Source organism: Podarcis cretensis (assembly GCF_951804945.1).
Source record: "Podarcis cretensis genome assembly, chromosome: 13".
Classification (NCBI taxonomy): Eukaryota; Metazoa; Chordata; class Lepidosauria; order Squamata; family Lacertidae; genus Podarcis; species Podarcis cretensis.
In genome coordinates this window covers 1,142,795-1,162,626 of record NC_137182.1, presented here as the reverse complement: position 1 = coordinate 1,162,626, position 19,832 = coordinate 1,142,795, and the positions used below count along the sequence as shown (strand labels likewise).

Below are 19,832 nucleotides of genomic sequence, written 5' to 3'. Positions count from 1 at the left end.
GACAAAACCAGGAGACAAGAACAGAAAAAGCAAGATACCTGTTCTACCTTTTTTGTTTGTTTGTTTCTTTAAACCCAAAAATAGTACATTACTTTTTAAAAAGGTAGTTAATTACAAGGTAACATCAGCATCCAACATTATTATGGCACTTGGTTTGGTTTCTTTTAATATATAAATACCAACAGGGTAAAACACACACACTCTCACACACACCCCTCAAGTTGGACTGCTGCTTCTAAACCCAGAAACCTCTCCACCACCAGCCAAGCATCCCTGGAGCAGACAGCCTGTCCGCCCATTTCCTATGAGTGGCATGCAGGTGGGTAGATCGCCTCCTCTGCCTTGTACAGAAGCAGTACCCTGCAGTGAGCTGGCAACTTCACGGGCCGTGGCAGAGCCTGCCGGGGGAAGCACTAGGCAGGGCAGGAGGAAGGTTGACTTGCTTGCTCAGGCCCAGCCAGCCTCAAGCTTCCTATTTCCCCAGACCCGAGACCCTCTCGGTTTTGTGCGTACATTTTGGCCAGACTCTTAAGAGGAGCTAAGTGGGTCTTGTCCTGCTGGGGTGGAAGGCTGCAGTGGAATGAGTGGGAGATGAACCCAGAGCACCACAAGGCACCCTTGCACACAGCTCTTGCTTGTTATGAGACAGGTGTGCACAGAATTGGGCATGATGGCACAGGCTGCCCTTTGGGTTTTCCACCTTGAGCACCAAACTCACAGGCCGGCTGTAGCCCAAGACTCTTTCTCCATTCAGCAGAATTCATAAGAATTTCTCCGGATTCATCGGATCCATTTACTAGTGGGGTGGCCCAGACGCACCAAGATGAAGGGAGGGGGTGGGGCTGTCGCTGGACAAAATCAGCTGTTTGTTAAAGGGCCCCTGCCAGAAATCACTACACAGCATGCTGCATGCTGTTGGGACCATCCCAGAAATCTCTCCCCCAGACACACACAATGCAGACTTGCCCCCTGAACCGCCTTCCCCAGGGAAGACTCCCCTCAAGTGGCATAAAGGATGTTCTGAAGCACTGAGGATCAGACTGGGCAACTGGGCATAAGGGGGGAGAGGCTCCTGACCCAGACCTAGTTCTCGCCATAGAGGGCCATTTAAGACCCACCAAACCCAACAAGACAAACCTGTCACCACTCCCTCAAGGCCTAGCGATGGCAGCAGGGCTTCCGTGCAACCAATGTGCTCTAGTGTAGGAACCTCTCTCATGCATGCCCATCAATGGAACCTGTTTCGTTCCATGAAGCACCAGCCAAATTGCCAACCTAGCAGGAATTACTATGATCCTTTCACCAGCAGGCGCATTCAGCCTCTGGAACAGGGTCCACCTTCCTCTCTCTACACCCCCCCAGCTGCTTCCTCTCTCTACACATACACCCTGGCTGGGCCACTGCTTCATGGCATCTTGTCTGCAAACCATGGCATCCACTGGACCACTTGGACACCCAACAGCAAAGCAGAGGCTTTCTCAGCCACCCTGCACAGCTGCCCCCTTTCTTAATGTCACCCTGCCCTGCCGCCTTGGTGAACACAGGAACAGTGGCTCTCAAGAAGCAAGGTTGTTGGGGCTCAAATGGGACAGGACACCAAGCCCAGCTCTCAACACCAGTAGTTCTCTCCCCCCCCCCACCAAAAAAACACAAGACAATCAGTCTCTCACTCCTCCCCAAATCCAGGCAGGGTTCCACTGTACCTTTGCCACCCAAGATGGACCTTCAGTCCCACCTGCAACTAGACACTCCCTGCAGTGCACCGCTTCCGGCACAGCCACCACCAGCAAGCCATCCTCCCAGGAATGCAGATACCCTAGAGGAGGAGTGGGGGCGGGTGAGCAGAAACAGGACAAGAAAAAAACCATTTTCTGCCCTAGGAAAGCTTTGTGGTGCAGTTATGTCATGAAAAGCACTTTCTCAAAGATCCATATGAACTGGGGCCAAAAAAAATCTGAGACACTCCCATCTGCTTCCACCATGGAAAGCAAAGAAGAGCCCCAGGAAACTAAAATATTAAAGGGGTCGGGAGGCTAGTCCTACCATTTTGTAGGAAGCCTTTGATGGCCTGGTATTTCGCAAGGGGTGGGGACTGATTGGCAGGGATCATGTTGGGGGGGTGTCCTTACCTACCCCCGCTCTTCAGAGGTTAGTGGTACGTGCAACATAGTGGTTCAGCTGCATAATGAGACTTGGGGATATGTGCCCTGTATCCTGATATGTGCATTTCAGTTCACAAATGGTGCAGAGTGTGACCCTCCCCGCCACTCCCTGCCCCAGATACACACACACATCCTTGTGAGAGCGGTTGATGCGAAGATTGGCTCATGACGTTCCATACACTGACACCCTCTTTACACTGGCAATACAGGCATAAAATAAGGCAGTGGGTTACATTAATTCGGGGGGGGGGTCCTTTTGAGGGGGGGAAACATGCAAACCCCCTTTAATACTGAGATTCCTTTTTTAAAAAGAAGTAATGCACCACCTTAAATATTCCTGTAAAAAACATGAAAATGTTCAGCTTCCAAGCCGACCCTTTGCAGGAGGCCTGCTGCGGAGGTGGGGGAACACGGCGGCCTCAGTTGGTGTTCTCCTTGGTTGTGATGGTGACCAGCTGCTTGGCAGCTTTGGCGATGTCATAGGCGCACTGAATGACCTGCTGGGTGACCAGCTGGATGTCGGCCAGGGGGCAGGACTCTGGCGGAAGGGCCTTTGTGCACTCGGAATGCAGTCGGAAGGCACTGGAGGTCAGCAGCCGCAGAGAGGTGCGCACCAGCTCAGACTTGGGCTTCTGGGGAGGACAGAGGAAAAGGGGGGAAAGCATGACACAGGGGGGCAGGCACCACCCGGCTAGAGCAGCACTTCTGCATGAACATCAGAGGCAGGGGGCTAAAGGAGCATGCAGAGAGGAAGATAGGTTAAAGGGCCAAATATTTTCTTTCCACTGCAAAAATGTATCAGCAGTTGCTTCCGTTGTGTGCACCTAAGACAGTGGTGGCGAACCTTTTAGAGACCAAGTGCCCAAACTGCAAACCAAAACCCACTTATTTATTGCAAAGTGCCCAACGTTTTTGAGCTTTCTGGGGAAGAGACAGAACAGAAAAATTGCCGCGGTTCTCACCATCTCCCTCCGTCTTCCCCCCTCCCACCAGATGCCTGCCTGCCTGCCTGCCTGCCTGCTACCCCGGTGTGGTCTTCCCCATCTTCCTCCCTCCCTCCTTCCCTCTGGCAACGGCAAAGGGGTGAGGCTGGGTTGGGCCAGGCACGCAGGTAGGTGGCGGGCACAGGTGCCCTCCTAGCCCAGGCAGGTCAAGCCCAAGGGAGACAAGGAGCCTGCGGAGGATTGGAGTGGGGGGGGGGGCAGAAGGGAATGGGCGAGGCCTGGCTTGGAGGGGGGAGCTGGGAACTACCACCCAGCACCGGAAAAAGTGCAGAAAAAAAATCACGAGGGTCAAATAAGGAACACTGTTATGTCCAATCAGAAACAGCCACTGCTGTAGCCAATTGAAAAACAGACCAATCGCTGAACACAATCGCTGGCTACCAGCAAAAAAGAAAAAGAAAAGTTCTGGGTTTAAGCAGTGGATGCACGAAGCAGCATGGGGAGGAGGTGGAGCACAAATGGAAAAAACAACAAAACAACAGCGCGGATGGGCCGATGGCATGTGTGCCAGCAGTGAGGGCTCTGCGTGCCCACTCTGGCACGCGTGCCATAGGTTCGCCACCGCTGACCTAAGAGGATTTACGGTTAGGCCTGGAGAAAGGCTTCATCCAGGGAGCTGAGACCGGCTCCAGTGTCCTAGAATCAGAATTGTAGCACTGGAAGGGACCCCCAGGGGTCATCTGGTCCAGCCCCCTGCAATGCAGGAATCACAGCTCAAGAATCCCTGACAGGCAGCCATACAACCTTTGTTTGAAAACCTCCAGTGAAAGGGAGCCCACCACCTTCTGAGAGACTCCCTTACTGTCAGATAACTTTTCCTGCTGTTTAGTCAGACTCTCCTTCTTGTCCTTTGACTATTCACTCAGTGTGGGCAAACCTGGATTATTTCTCGCTGTGTCGCTCAGCCAGAGATTCAGGTGTGAGCAGCGGAATGTATGGCATAAGGTTTTACATCTCTGTATACAATATGATTGTGTCAGAATTCCCTTTCTCTTTAGATCTGGTTAGATGTTACCAGTCTCTGGACATTAAGATGATTTACATAACTATAATATATTTTATTATTTACAAAACTCACAATGAAATATTGCATTTAAAGAAACTAATAAGGATGGGATGGGAATAGAGTGCTTCACGGCTGGCAAAGGAGCCCACTCTGCATGCAGACCCTTTGTCCCAAACCCTACAGATCTGCCACCCATCCATGGAGACAGCCAGTGCCGAGCTAGAGGGACCCCTGGTGTGTCTGGCCTAAGACCACTTCCTGTGGCTGATAAGAGTTCTCCCAAGAGATCCAGCGGGGTGTCCTGGTTAGAGTGCCGGGCTAAGACCTCAGAGAGGCCAGGGTTCAAATCCCCACTTGGGCAGGAAGCTCACTGGGTGTGACCTTGGTCTAGTCACTGCCTCTCTCAGCCTAACCTACCTCACACAGCTGTTGTGGGGATTAAATGAGGAGTGGGAAGAACCATGCACGCTCCCTTGAGCTCCTTGGAAATAAAGGTGAAATGAAATAAGTCCTCTGGTCCTTTCCACAGGCTGGCCACCACAAGGGAGTCCCTGCTGCATTCAGAGCCCCCCTCTGACCTCTGCAGGGCTACTCACTTTTGGAAAGAGGGCAGCCATCTCCGTCACTGCCACGTGGATCCTTTCTGAGCAGGGGATGTAGCTGCAAGGGGAGAGAGGGGGGCAGGTCATTCTAAGGGAAGCAAGTTCCCCCACCCCCAAGGCCACAAAAGGTGACATTAGTTGCTGCAGGCGCAAAGCCATTAAAAACAAGGGTGCCCACACATCCAGGCCCACCTCATGCACCTTGGCAAGTGGCAACACAAGAAGTACAGCTGGGAAGTCCAAAAGCTTGATGTGGAGACTTTAAAATAAAAATAGTAGCCAGAAGAAAAGCTTTAAGTTGTCTCATAGAAAAGAGTCTCATTGTGCTGGGACAGAGCAGAGGAGATGCAAACTGTCCCTTTCAGAGAGCAATGGTCCTAAGAACTTAAGAAGAGGCTGCTGGATCAAGCCAAGGGCCCACCGAGTCCAGTTTTCTGTACTTACAGGGGCCAACGAGATGCCTGTTAGAAACCCGCAAGCGGGATCCAAGCACCAGAGCCCTCTCCCCTCTTGCAGTTTCCAGCAACTGGGATTCAGAAGCACTGCTTCCCCCAACTGTAGAGGCAGAGCAGAGCCATCGTGGAGAGGAGGCAGCAGGGAGGAGGGGCAAAATGCTTATCATAGTGTCCAAAATTGCTCCCCCAAAAGTGACGTGATGGAATTACAGGCAAGCAGGGATTGGAGCCTGTGTGCCTGAAGTGCCAAGACCCACATAGCCCACGAGATCCAACTGGTGCGCGCAGAACTGTTAGCCAGGAATTGTGGCCCAGCCATGTGTGCATTAGTCCCCCAGTCAACACACACACACACACACACACACACACACACACACACACCTCCTTGCTACCAGCTGCATGCCCAACCTCCATGCTCCTCCCCAAACTCAAGCCACAGAGAGACAGGCAGGCAGGTGAGATGGGGAGCTGGGTCAGTCATGGACGATTATGCAGGAAAGTTGCTTGAGGCCCATCAGAGGTGGAGACAGATGTGGAGCCCAAACAGTTGCCGCCAGACCCCAGGAGGATGGTGATGGGACCCAGGGAGCAGAGTCATCACGGCTAAGAGCCTTATTCTCCTCCCTGTATTTGTCCAATGCCCTTTTAAAGCCATCCAAGCCAGTGGCCATCCCTGCCTCCTGTGGCAGTGAGTTCCAGTTTAACATGTACAAGAGGGCTGAACAACTTGTGCAGCCCTCTAGATGCCATTGGACTATAGGACTATGCTGGGAGTTGGAGTTCAACTGTCCCTCACCTGAACAAGAAAATGAAAAGCCCATTTCAGCAAGCCCACCTAGGATCAGCAGAGCTCCTGCTGTGCTCCAAGAGCAGCCAGGACCTTCTTAAAGCTCAAAGATGAAGCCGCTCCCTTGCACCCTCCCACTCCCTGCCTCTTAGCACTCATCCTGCTCCCAGGCCATCTTTCTCCATGGTTGAGGAGGGGGTGTCCCATCACCAAATGCCAGGGCCTCAACCTTTTCCTTTAGCTCTTGTGGGGCTTCTCAGAGGAACAGGATTCTTCATCTGGATCTAGGTCTCTCTTTCAGACATCAGCTGCCTGCGCTTCTGTTTTCTGCCCTCAAGTGAGCTCAGAAAGTCCCACGAGGCAAGTACAACCTGTGATGAAACACAGGGTGCCAGCTGAGCAGGTGACACCCCTGTGGATGGTCAAAGAAGGTTTCCCCTTTCACTGCTGCACATTAGGGTACCAGGGACGGAGCAGACAAAAAAAGCCAGGCTGGATGAAGGAACCCTCCCCCCGCTTGCTGGCCCCAAACCGCACTCCCATCAAACCCCAGCTCCTCTCCCAAATGGTGCTGAGCAGGCTGGGCCAGGGTGTTCTGCAGCCTTTCTTGCATAACCGCTAAACACCCCATGCTTGGGAGGGGAGGGGAGGACCCCAAAGAAAGGAAAAGGACACTGTGCCTGGGAGGCAGGGACAGAGGCCAGAATACCAGGTGGTGGGAGGGTCAGGCTGCCGGAGGGTCAGAGGCTGCAGAGAAGCTCGCTCGGCCCATGGAACCAGGGGACTGAAACAGCCCAGGCTGTGCCTAAGCTTGGGGGCGCTGCTGTGCCTGAATGGCCTGGGCACCCCAAGGAGGAAAACCAGAGAGAGGAGAGAGAGAGGTTTTTCAGCACAGGAGCGCCTCACAGCCCAATGGAGCGCTTGCAGAACCAAGGAGCGCATAAAGCTGTCATAACCTACACTTTTGCTCAAGAGGACACACATGTGACGCAAGCTTCCCCCCTCCCAAACTCCCAGGGTCACTTCTGCCTCTTGACACCCCTCCAACCCCGAATGGGGCGAGCAGGAAGGGGCGTGGGAAAATCCAGGACACCATCAGATACTTGTGTAGCTCAGGACTCCTCTTGTAGACACACCCTTTCCCAGCTAAAGAGGAGGAAGGCATGATTTTAAGCACCAGATCCTGGCCTGTTAGGAGGTCCAGAAGGATGAAAATAAAAGCTGCCAGTTACCTTGGATGGAAAAGGTAGCAAAGCCAGCCAGGTGTACAAGAATTTGGGCCTCTCTTTCTTTAAAGAAAGAAGGACATCAACCCACACTTGCAAGACAAACACGCATCATCATCGCTCTGCATGCTGCCTCATCTAATTGATTCCAGGATCCCTCCTGAGGGGGGAAGAGCACTTTTGCTCAACGCAGACCAGGATACTCAAGCGCTTCTTCCAGGGACCTCTGCTCTGACTTCCTGGCCTCCTCACCTGTCGTGTTTGTTCTCCTGAGCTGCCCGCAGAAGCTCCTGGATGTTCTTGGTGATCTGCTCCGTTTTCCGAATTACGTCCTCTGTGCTGGGGAGGCTGGGGCTGGCATCTGGGTCCTTGGCCTCGGAGGTGGGCCCTTCTCCCTGTCGGAAGGTGCTTCGCTGCCTGGCCTTCCTGCTGATTCTGCCAACACACACACACGCGCAAGCGTTTCAGAGGGCCACTTGCCTAACTGTCTCTGGCAAATCAGAATCTTTGCCAAGTGGCCAAGAGGGAATTTCCAGAGGATAACTGTTTTCCTCTCCCTTTGAAGACTGATATGAAAAAAGCCACTAAAGAAACTGGGGGCGGGGGGGACATCTGCAAGGCTGCCAACGGTGCTCTTTGCTCTCCACCCCAAGTCCCTAGCCAGCTGGGCTTGGCTGTCAGGCAAAGAAAAGGCAAGCTCCTTCACCCCAAGATTCATCCTCCACTTGTAGGCAGTCATGAACAAGGCCCAGAAAAGATCTGCTTCCTGGAGGCTCTGGCTCACTGCCTACGGCTTTACCCAGGGCCATTTGGGGAGAGAACCGGGGAGGTGGGGGGGGCTTTTCTTCACTCGCTTGTGAAAATGCAGCCTGGCTCGATTACAGGAGTCACACTGAGGCATGTGCTCAGCAAAACTTCCTGCCCAGTCTTGAGGGTTGCCATGTTGCGCTTTGAAAGGAACTGAAGGGACCCTGTGTTATCTGTGGACTTTTGGCCGCTGCTGGACATCAGATCCCACAATCCCTGGCTGCTGAGAGTTGGAGTCCTGCAAGAGGTGGAGGGCCTCCAGCTGGCAGAGGAGTCTGTGTGTGAGCCCAGCTACAAACCAGGAGGACAGGGACAACACTGCTTGTGGGGGACCCTCCAGAGGTCGCAGGACTCCAACTCCCAGCAGCCCCTGCAGCCAGCATGGGCAATGCTCAGGGATGACGGGAGGCTGGAGTCCAGAAACCTCTGGAAGTCTTCATGGGTTTCCCACCCATTTAGATTTCATATAAGCCCTGTTTTAAAACAGCCACACTGGTTGCCAGCAACTTACCTGGCCCAATTCAAGGTGAGAACGTTAATAAAATAATAATAATAATAATAATAATAATAATAATAATAATAATAATAATATTTTTTTATTTATACCCCGCCCTCCCCAGCCAAGGCCGGGCTCAGAACATTGGGTGTCCAAAGCTCCAACCCACATATACACCTCAAACACAGGAAAGACCTTCTTGGGTTCTGACCTAGGGACCTCCCCCCTCACAGAGGCACCTGGAGCCTGCATTATACAGCCTCCAGCAAAGGCTGAAAAGGCTCCTCTTGACCCTGGCCTTTGTCACCTGAGACAAAGTTTGTAGAGCCCACCTTACTTTTATGCTTGTAAGTTGCTTAAATTTACTTTTCATATGGTGTTTTAATGCTGCAACCTGCTCTGGGCCCTTACGGTGAAGTGTGGGTAATAAATACTGATCAACAGTAATACTCATACACAGCCCATGCTCTCCTGATGCCTACCCTGTCTCGTCGGGCTCCAGCGCAGGAACGGCATTGTCATAATCCCCTTCAGGCAGGCTGCTCTGCTTTTCCAGTTTGGATGCCTGGAAGAGAAAGGGCAGGAAGCAAGAGGAGTGACACCAGATTCATAGATACAGCCAGACAAGATGCTCTTATAGCCAGACCTTTGCTCTGCCTAACCCAGGGCTACTTACTCTCACTGCTCTCAAGCAGAGGGTCCGTTGCCCCCACTGCTACTGCTGTCCAAACCTTTTAACTGGAGAGGATAACCACTGTCCTCATTCCAAAAACACCAGCGTTTCTCAGCATAAGGCTATGCCAGCCCTCTGGGCTTCCGTGTACAGCATGGACAAAGTGATACATTCACCCTCCGACTTGAATGCACTGGGGTCAGTCAATGGACAGACAAAAGAAAGTCATTCTTTGCACCCTGCACAGTTAAAACTATGGAACTCTCTCCCACAAGAGGCAGGGAGGTGCCAACCTAGCTGGCTCTAAAAGAGGATTGGACAAATTCCTGGAGGAGAGGGCTATGGATGGCAACTAGCCCCCCAGGCTATGTTCCACCTCCGTCAGAAGCAGCTGCTCCTACAAATAACTGTTGCCAGGAATCGCAAGTGGGGAGAGTGTCGCTCTTGCGTTTGGGTCCAGCTTGCGGGTTTCCAATTGAGGTGTCTAGTTGGCTGCTGTGAGAACAGGAGATTGGGACTTCCGGGTTAGCGCCATCGGTAATGGCGGAATTCCTCTGACTAGGAGGAATTTACTCCGTGAAAATCGGGTCTTGCCGTCACGGCGAAGGCGGAGACCCTTCAGAAAGCACAGGCAGGTGAAGCCTGTGAACGTGGGATTCGGCGGGCACCCTTTGCGCCTCCCCTACTCGCAGGGAAACCCTTTTTCGGGTCTCCGGAGCGAAGTGGGGTGAGCAGCACGGTGCTGTGAATTGACTGCTTTTTCCACGGAGTGAAGCCGCATAGCCGTTGCCGGAGAGCGCTGACTTTTTCCTGTGAACAATTGGATTCTAAAAGGCACTACCCGTGAGTAGAACAAATTGGAAACTTTTAAAAGAAGACTTAATTCGGAATTGTAGCGGGGAGGCATAAACAGGAAGTCCGCCTTCCGCTTTTGTAAATAGAACAAAGCAAAGAGGCTGCAAGCTAGAGTCTTGGAAAGCCGATTGGAAAGGATAAACTTCAACCTCCAAAAATAGTAAATCCCCCCCCCCTGGAAGCAGGAGAAGAGGGGGGGGGAGTTTTGGACTATTTATACCTGCGAGAGAGAGGGAAGGAAGCTAAAATTCCATTGCTCAGAACCTGGGAACGGACTGCAAATAGAACAATAAGGCTGCTGTGTCTGAAGCGCGCTCTGACTGTTAGCTGTCAAAGAGAGATGGGTTAAAGCCTCAGCGCCTAGGACTTGCCGATCGAAAAGTCGGCGGTTCGAATCCCTGCGGCGGGGTGCGCTCCCGCTGCTCGGTCCCAGCGCCTGCCAACCTAGCAGTTCGAAAGCACCTCCAGGTGCAAGTAGATAAATAGGGACCGCTTACCAGCGGGAAGGTAAACGGCGTTTCCGTGTGCGGCTCTGGCTCGCCAGAGCAGCGATGTCGCGCTGGCCACGTGACCCGGAAGTGTCTTCGGACAGCGCTGGCCCCTGGCCTCTTAAGTGAGATGGGCGCACAACCCCAGAGTCTGTCAAGACTGGCCCGTACGGGCAGGGGTACCTTTACCTTTACCTTTTTAACTGTCCCCCTCTGACTCTAAAGGGAGAAAGAAAGTAACTAAAAATTGAAACTAAATTTCCTGCTTAAGTTATGTTTTAAAAGGAGTTATTTTGGATCAATATAAGTACGGATTGTAACGGTTTCCCCCTAGAGGAAGGTTTGGAAACTGTTATAAGAAGGACAGAACTTTCTTTATGTATGCTACAACAGCAGCAAGAATACTTATTGCAAAGTATTGGAAGACACAAGATCTACCCACCCGGGAAGAATGGCAGATGAAGTTGATGGACTATATGGAACTGGCGGAAATGACTGGCAGAATCCGAGACCAGGGAGAAGAGTCAGTGGAGGAAGATTGGAGGAAATTTAAAGACTATTTACAGAAACATTGTAAAATTAATATCTGTTAGAAGAATGTTGGAATAATATTATATGATTTTAGCAAGAATGATATAAAGGAGTTGGGAATAACTGACTGTTAATTGGTGAAAGGAAGAAAAGTAAAATTACATTATATTAAGACAATTTACAGGACAAAAATTTTAAAAGAGGGGAAGGATTTGCTGAAATGGATAATTGACCTAGAATACAAAAAAGGGAGGTGTGAGGAGGTCAAGGAAATAAGCTAATGAAAGATTAGTAGTGAGGAGATCTGATGTATTTTTCTTTGTGTTTTTATTTTTGTTTAATGGGTTTTATTTTTCTGTTTTTTTCTTTTCTTATATTGCGATGTGTTGTTTTGTTTTTGTTTAATGTGGTATTTTTACTTTTTCTTTCTGTAATTTTTGAAACTTTAATAAATATTATTAAAAAAAAAAAAAGAGAACAGGAGATTGGACGTGATGGTCTTTGGCCTGATCCTGCAGCGCTTGTCTTATGTTTGTTGTTGTGCTCTGTTTAATAGAATCATGGTAACTGCAAAACCCTGCTGGATTTTGGCCACTGCTGATGCTTTAAAGTGCTGGGAAATTACTTGTTTGGGGAGCTCCACCCCTACAAAGCTGCAATTACCCTCTTCCCTGTTTTGCCCTCTGCCTGAAGGATTTCTGAACTAATTACCTATGAAGTGGACAGCACACCATGGAGTAAAAGTGATCTGGGTATCAGCTCATTAAGGGAGGGGTTTACATGTGGGTGGATGGGAAGACCCAACACCCGTTTCTCCAATACCTACAGAACACTTTGAGGGCAATTTAAGAGCAGAGCAAAATCCAGGGAGACCAGAATAAATAGAGTATCAGATCCAAAAATTAAATTCTGGAAGGCTAAAGGACAGAAATATAAGGAACAGGCATCTCCTTGCACAGATGGTATCAAAAGCACACTTTTGTCATCTTGCTTTTCCATGGTTCTGCATCACCAGGAGAAAGAACCCCTAGGAAGAGGACGGATCTCCCCCATTGCCTTCTCCGCCCTCCAACTGCCTCCCCCCTTCTCCTTTTCCTTCTTGCTTCATCCCTCTTGGTGGCACAAGCTAAACTCTGACCCTGCGGTGCCACTTTAATGACAGGCGATTCTCTGGCTGCCGTTGGCTGAGCTGCTCTGATATCACTGAAAGGGCACGTCTGCTGGAAGCCAGGAGTCCCCACTCTTAAAACTTGCCGTATCTCTCCTCACACCCTAAACAGAGGTGGATGGCCATCTGTCTTGGATGCTTTAGTTGTGATTTCTACATTGCAGGGGGTTGGACTAGGTGACCCTCAGGGTCCCTTCCAACTTGATGATCTTGTGATTCTTGTCGACTGCATCCTGTGCAAATCCATCTGTGGTCTGCCCCCCCCCCATCCTGCTTGGCTCCTCTTCTGGACTCCCCTCCCCCTGGCTTTACTACGTTGCTCCTTAAGTTGGAACAGCCCCCAACACACCCCAAGAGCTTTGTTCCTTGCTGTGACTTTGGCCTTCTCAGCTGCGCCCACCTCCCAGCTGTCACCACAGGCCCCTGCCCAGCTGCCCTTCTCCCTCTCGGCTTGCCATGCCCTCCAGGGCTTCTTTGCCCAGGTGGCCAGCAAAACCACCAGCAGATTGAGCAAGAGATTCTGGGCACTGCCTTGCAAGCATTACAGCCTCCCCCAATTTCTGGTCCAGCTGGCACAGCAGCACCTCCCCCAACGCAGAACAGTTAAACCTTCTCAGGCGGCTGTGGCCACCTCTCAGTCTCAGCCAGCACTCCAGCTTGATCTGCCAGGCAGCTTCGCAGTTCAAGCAGCTGAGATAGAAATAAGGGGAGGCGGGGGGAGGCACAGGTATGGTGGATCCACAGTGCCAGAAGCTCAGGCATGGTAAAGTCTGAGGGGTGGATAAGAAGTGACCCTCCTGCAGAAGAAGGAGAAGGAACAGCTCTGCTAGCAGAAGTGGGGGCTTTTCCAGGGAAGATGTACTGTACACAACCCTTTGTGTGTTTCTGTATCCCAACCAGGAGAGAATGGAGAAAAAAGGCATGGAGAAAGAATAGCTGGTCACCAGCCCATTCCTCCCTGTCTAAAAATAAGGGAGAGAAAGATACACACATGCGCGCGCAGGCACATGTGCACAGTATAAAAGCAGGTTCTTATAAAAAAGAAAGAAACCCACAATGTTGTTGTTTAGTCGTTTAGTCATTTCCGACTCTTCGTGACCCCATGGACCAGAGCATGCCAGGCACTCCTGTCTTCCACTGCCTCCCGCAGTTTGGTCAGACTCATGCTGGTAGCTTCAAGAACACTGTCCAACCATCTCGTCCTCTGTCATCCCCTTCTCCTTGTGCCCTCCATCTTTCCCAACATCAGGGTCTTTTCCAGGGAGTCTTCTCTTCTCATGAGGTGGCCAAAGTACTGGAGCCTCAGCTTCAGGATCTGTCCTTCCAGTGAGCACTCAGGGCTGATTTCCTTCAGAATGGATAGGTTTGATCTTCTTGCAGTCCATGAGACTCTCAAGAGTCTCCTCCAGCACCAGAATTCAAAAGCATCCATTCTTCGGCGATCAGCCTTCTTTATGGTCCAGCTCTCACTTCCATACATCACTACTGAGAAAACCATGGCTTTATGCTTTTTAAGATGCTGTCTAGGTTTGTCATCGCCTTTCTCCCAAGAAGCAGGCGTCTTTTAATTTCATGACTGCTGTCACCATCTGCAGTGATCATGGAGCCCAAGAAAGTAAAATCTCCATTTCTTTCCCTTCTATTTGCCAGGAGGTGAGGGGACCAGTGGCTATGATCTTTGTTTTTTTGATGTTGAGCTTCAAACCATATTTTGTGCTCTCCTCTTTCACCCTCAATAAAAGGTTCTTTAATTCCTCCTTTCTGCCATCAAGGTTGTGTCATCTGCATATCTGAGGTTGTTGATATTTCTTCCGGTAATCTTAATTCCGGCTAGGGATTCATCTAGCCCAGCCTTTCGCATGATGAATTCTGCATATAAGTTAAATAAGCAGGGAGACAATATACAGCCTTGTCGTACTCCTTTCCCAATTTTGAACCAATCAGTTGTTCCATATCCAGTTCTAACTGTAGCTTCTTGTCCCACATAGAGATTTCTCAAGAGACAGATGAGGTGATCAGGCACTCCCATTTCTTTAAGAACTTGCCATAGTTTGCTGTGGCCAACACAGTCAAAGCCTTTTGCATAGTCAATGAAGCAGAAGTAGATGTCTTTCTGGAACTCTCTAGCTTTCTCCATAATCCAGTGCATGTTTGCAATTTGGTCTCTGGTTCCTCCGCCTCTTCTAAATCCAGCTTGCACTTCTGGGAGTTCTCAGTCCACATACTGCTTGAGCCTTCCTTGTAGAATTTTAAGCATAACCTTGCTAGCGTGTGAAATGAGTGCAATTGTGCTTTAGTTGGAGCATTCTTTGACACTGCCCTTCTTTGGGATTGGGATGTAGACTGATCTTCTCCAATCCTCTGGCCACTGCTGAGTTTTCCAAATTTGCTGGCATATTGAGTGTAGCACCTTAACAGCACCATCTTTTAAAATTTTAAATAGTTCAGCTGGAATATCATCCAGCTGCCTCCTGTTTAATGTTGCGAGCCTCCATCCACAGTTCTTCTGGCACTCTGTCCAGCCAATCTAAATCCTTAAACCTGTTCCTCACTTCCACTGTGTATTCATAAGGGATTTGATTTAGATCAATAAACCCACAATAGAATGTCCCAAGAGTGGGTAATGGGTGCAAGAGCAACATCTCTGAAATCCAGCAAGACACAAAGAGGCAAGCATCAGCATCAGCAAGTCAAAGGTGCAAAAGAACTGAGTGAGGAAAGACAAAGACACACCACTGCAAGGAGCTCAGGGTGCTTGGACGTTGGCGTGAGCAAACTCTGGCTTTGAAGTAATGGAGGAGCCCATGGGAAGAAGCCCCCTGCGGATCCCCTGCCCCCCCTCCTGGGGTCCCACATCTTTCAAGGTGCTAACTGACCACCACCCCTCTTTCATATTTGATCGCCCCTCTTCATCAGAGAAACTGACAAGCAGTCGTAGTGTATGCTTAAGGTTCCTTGAGCATGCACAGAGCAGCTTTCTCTCCCTACTGAGCAACAGCAGCCCGTCCTCATATGATGGGCACCAGGTTGGCGAAAGGTGAAATGAAGAGGGCAAGCGGAAGGCCAAAGCTCCAGTCTGCACAGCAGAAATGCTACAGCCCCAGACAGCTAGGCAGAGATGCTCTGTCCATAGAGAGAGGCACTTCTCCCAGGGACATGGCCAGCCTTGCCTAACATCTGGGGAGCCCCAGATTGGGGGCAGGCTGAGTGAGGCAATCCCAAGCAGGCCCCCCAAAGAGGCAGCAGGTTGGTGGTCTTACTTACGTGGGGAGGGAACGGCTGCAGCCGTGACGTGATGTGCTCCTCTGGGTAGGAGACCTCGGCCAATGGCAAGTAGGGCTTCTGGGCTGATCCTGTCTCGTACATGGACATGGGCCGGCTGCTGCGCACAGAGGGCCGCCAGATCAAGGAAGAGTGGCTGCCGGCGTCTGGGTACTCAGAACCAGCGGGAGTCAGGGAGGCGTTTGTTGTGGCCTGCCGCCGGAGACTCGTGTTCTCACTCTGTAGCGTCTGAAGCTGGAATAAAACATTTCAGAGTGGGGGCTTGGATGTCCCCACAGCACAGCAAAGCAAAAATTGGGGGAGGGGGGCAGCACAGTCAGTGCGTCCTCATGCTTGAAAACTGTCACCAGCTAGCCAGGTTTAGCTTGTATTTCTGTTTTTAAAGGCAGTCTTTTCCTTTTATAGGAAATGTCTGCCAAATCAGTTACATTCTCAAAGCTTTGGGAGCCCCAAAATTTCAGGTGCGGTTGTGTGTGTCAAGAGGAGCTCCAACATCTAGCAACGTGAACCCAAGCTAGGCCAAGTTTCTGAGCAACGCGGACATCGGCTTTAGCAACATTCTTTAAAAGCGGCTGACTCAGGCCAAGCGCCCAACCGTCAAATCAGAGAAAAGAGGGAACTGGGGAAATGGCAATGTCACCGCAGGAAGTGGAAGACGAAACGAGACTCAAACCTATTTGCACAAGAGAGAGGGGCAAGGCCACTGGAATGGAAACACAACAAGGGGGATCAGAACAGGAGCCCCATCACAAGAGATTTCCAACAATGTCCTCAAGTCAGTTAAGGGCACAATTAATCAGGAGGAAGAGCCATAAAACCTCTGGTGGGCCTTCTGCAGTTTTCTGCGCAGTTTAAAGCAGCTGGCGCTCCTGTCCCCCCCCCCCCCGCAAATAGATAAAAAAGGAGGAAGTTGCCCACACCCACTGGCGGCTCATGAATTGCTACATCCATCATAAAGGGGAGGGGGAGGAACTTTACATAGCACTGAGACGCTAAGCCATGCAATTGCAGTGTTGGGTCAGAGAGATCTTGAAAAGAGAAAGAAAAAACCCTTTCGTTGCCTTTGGAAGTTAGTTCTCTCTCCCACCCCTGAAGGCCTGTGGATACCCTTCCTCAGCCCCTCCTCTTCCTTCTTACTCTAAGCTGCAACACATTTCTCAAACCACCTCCCCACTGCCTGCAGTAGCCCTGGCCACCCATCTAAAACACAAAACACGTCCAAGAGGGGCTTTGTGGTCAGCTGCTGCTCCTTGCTGAAAATCTTTGGGGGAGATGAAGAAGTAGGTGGGGGGAGCTACAGTTTGCACTCAAAATCCTACACACATTCCCAGAAGCCCATTATAATTTTAGCAAGGCTCACAAGTCTAGTGACATTGAACTGAGAACTGAAAGGGCTCAGTTGGTGGAGCACGAGACTCTTCATCTCAGGTTCGTGGGTTCAAGCCCAAAGTTGAGCAAAAGATTCCTGCATTGTCAGAGGTTGGACAAGATGACTCCTGCGGCCCCTTCCAACTCTACAATTCTAGGATTCTATGATCCCCATTGCTCATATTTTGCAAAACATTTTGCTATGATCACTGGGTTTGCTCTCACACAGTAGATCACGGCCATGGTGGAAACTGTGAGCTGAGAACAGGTAGTGCTGTGGTTTGAGCACTGGACTATGATGAGGGAGACTGGGGCTTAAATCCCTGATTTGTCATGAAGCTCACTGGGAGGGCTTTGGGCTCCTCGGTCCCCCTCGGCTTAGCCTACCCCACAGGGCTGCAGTGAAGACAAGAGGCCCACACAGTGTATCCCATCCTGAGCTTCTCAAAGAAAGAACAGGATAATTTTGTTTATCATTCTCCTTTTTCATGCTATGGTGAAGACAGCACAGAAAAATATAAAATAAAGGCAAACTCTTTCACTTTACTGACACAGCGTAGACAAAGCATTGCCCTTGACCACTCAAGAAATTCATGGATTTAAAATCTCACCACATGGGAGAATCCATAAATAGCTGTACAGACCCACCGTAAACCATTTGCAGTCATGCCTTTCCTTAATGGGGTGACTGAGATCAGCGGGTGGGGGGAGGGGAAAACTATGAATTAAGGTGACCAGGGCTGTGGTCTAGGGATGCAAGTGATGAATATTTGATCTATGGGGGTCCAAGCCTGAGCAATCCCAAGAGGAATTAACAGGAACAGAAGGGTTCCATTTCCTTTTCTTTCACAGTGAACAGTGAGGGACAACTTCGTGCAGGACTGGACACCCTGCGGCTCATGGGGGTGGGGAGCCAAGTAGCTCCCCTCCCTTTGAGCCCCGGCTGAGTACGGTTGAGCACCATCAATCAGGAAGTTGATGCTAGACCATGCTTCACCAATCTGCTACCCTGCAGGACTCCAACTCCCATGATCCCTGGCCACTGACCAGAGTGGTAAGGGATGATGGGAGTTGGAACCCAACAGCCAGTGGGAGGGTCTCAGGTTGCAGAAGGCTCTGCAGTCCTTTTTTGAGCTTTCAACATTCTGCCCTTTTCATGCATGTGGGGTTTTTACTCAAGGCGCACTAAACTAAACCCTCTCTCGTTCACTCTCATGCTACCTTCTTCTGCATGATCCTCAGCTCATCGCTCAAGTTGACGTTCACCTTCATTAACTGCTGGATTTTCATCTCCGAAGCCACCAGGGCGTTTTTAACCTGCAGATATTCCTGGGTAGTGATGGGTCCATCCGACAAGTCTGAATCCAGGCTCTGCAAAACGCAACACACAATGATGTGTTACTCATTTAGACACAGCTGTTTCCTCTCACTTTGAGGACCAAAGTCAAAAGGGACATGTTAAATAATAAACAATGAAGCCTCTGAGAATACTATGGCATGATGCAGAATTCAGTGCCACTTATATACTGCACATCAGAAACAAACATAAAACAAACAACTCCAAAGGCAATTCACAAATGAATCAATATAACTAGAAGTTTTCAACTCAGAAGTCAAAAGTGAGATAGGCTCTCAAAATTAGCATCAAAGGGTTTATGCTGGTCCAAAGGCAGGTGTCCCCAAACACCTCAAGGATTTTGAAGTACCATCTCTCTCTCTCTCCTTTAAAGTCAGGCGAGGCCGTAAGTCTCCTTCCACACCTGGAAGGGGAACCAAGCAGCCTTACAAATCTCTTTTCAAATGAACCAAGAGTGCTGCGGATGGAGGCCCAGCTGCTCAAATAAGCAGGGACAAGGCTCACTCTGCATAGGACTGTTCACCTTTTAGCAGCAGTGATGGGCCTGAGGCGAGCGCTTCGTGAGGAGCAGCCTTTTTGCACAGCCCCTTCCAACATGCTGCCACCCTCTAGATATCTCTGCACAGGCTCACCTTCTGCCGGGGTGCCTTGACTGAGCTTGTTTCCAGATCCACTTCTTCGTCAGAGGCAACGCTGTCGTAGTCAGGCTGGTCATTATCCTGACACTCTGTACTGTGCTGGCTGTTGACAGACTTCAGGATCAGCTCTACATTTTCTGCAAAAGCAGCAACCAAATGCCTGATGTTTAGGGAATGTGTGCAGAATGTGGCATTCCTCAAAATGACCAGTCTAGAGAATGCAGCTCCATGAACCAGAACAAAAGGGAAACAGGCAGCAGGATGGAGTCAGCTGAAGCCTTCACCAGGATCCCTTTGTACTTTTGCCTGCACTACGGTCCTAAGCACACAAGCAGAACCTGCTGAATCAGGCCAATGGCCCATCTAGTCCAGCATCCTGTTTGGTCAAACAGATGCCTACGGAAAACCCACAAGTGGTATCTGAGCACAAGAGCCCTCCTCCCTCCTGTGGCTTCATCAACTGGTATTCAGAAGCACTGCTGCCTCTGACTGTGGCGGCAGAGCAGAGGCATTAGGGTTAGTAGCCCTCAATAGCCCTTATCTCCTCCAGGAGTTTGTCCAACCCTTTTTAAAAGCCATCCAAGCTGGAGGCCATCACTGCCTCCTGTGGAAGCGAGTCCCCTAGTGCTGCATGAAGAAGGACGTCCCTTTATCTTTCCTGAAAACTCAAGTCAGCCAGTCGTCCAAACAGGGACTCACCTCTGGAACTTGGGACAGGGTTCCCTTGCTGCCTTCGCTTGGCATCCCCAAGAATGTCTATGACAAGTGTTGCAAATTCATGGGCGTTAAAGCGAGCCAGCTTTTGCCTTCCCTGAAAGACAAGAGGCAAGACAAGGCCTCAGAGGAGCTGGAGGAGCTTGCAAGGCAGTAGAAGAAAGCAGCCAGAGAAGCAGGAACAGAAAGCAGATCCTTCGCCTCCTATACAGA

The 19,832-nt window shown here is 50.4% G+C and overlaps 1 protein-coding gene across 9 annotated transcripts in view; it reads right to left on the bottom strand.

Annotated features, from left to right (window-relative positions):
* Positions 1-37: 37 nt before the first annotated feature.
* GIT2 (GIT ArfGAP 2) overlaps positions 38-19,832 on the bottom strand; it is a 37,429-nt gene continuing 17,634 nt past the window's right edge. For 2 of the 9 annotated variants that reach the window (XM_079949502.1, XM_079949503.1), the window contains exons 12-20: positions 19,605-19,716; positions 18,900-19,042; positions 18,132-18,281; positions 15,525-15,776; positions 9,028-9,110; positions 7,495-7,677; positions 6,726-6,854; positions 4,769-4,832; positions 38-2,794 (exon numbers count right to left, since the gene is read on the bottom strand). In XM_079949502.1, coding sequence (XP_079805628.1) covers positions 2,582-2,794; positions 4,769-4,832; positions 6,726-6,854; positions 7,495-7,677; positions 9,028-9,110; positions 15,525-15,776; positions 18,132-18,281; positions 18,900-19,042; positions 19,605-19,716 — 1,329 coding nt within the window. In that variant the 3' untranslated portion in view covers positions 38-2,581. Of the gene's footprint in view, positions 2,795-4,768; positions 4,833-6,725; positions 6,855-7,494; positions 7,678-9,027; positions 9,111-13,132; positions 13,223-15,524; positions 15,777-18,131; positions 18,282-18,899; positions 19,043-19,604; positions 19,717-19,832 lie in introns of all 9 variants that reach the window. The other 7 variants (XM_079949506.1, XM_079949507.1, XM_079949508.1 and 4 more) reach the window with 5 other exon arrangements.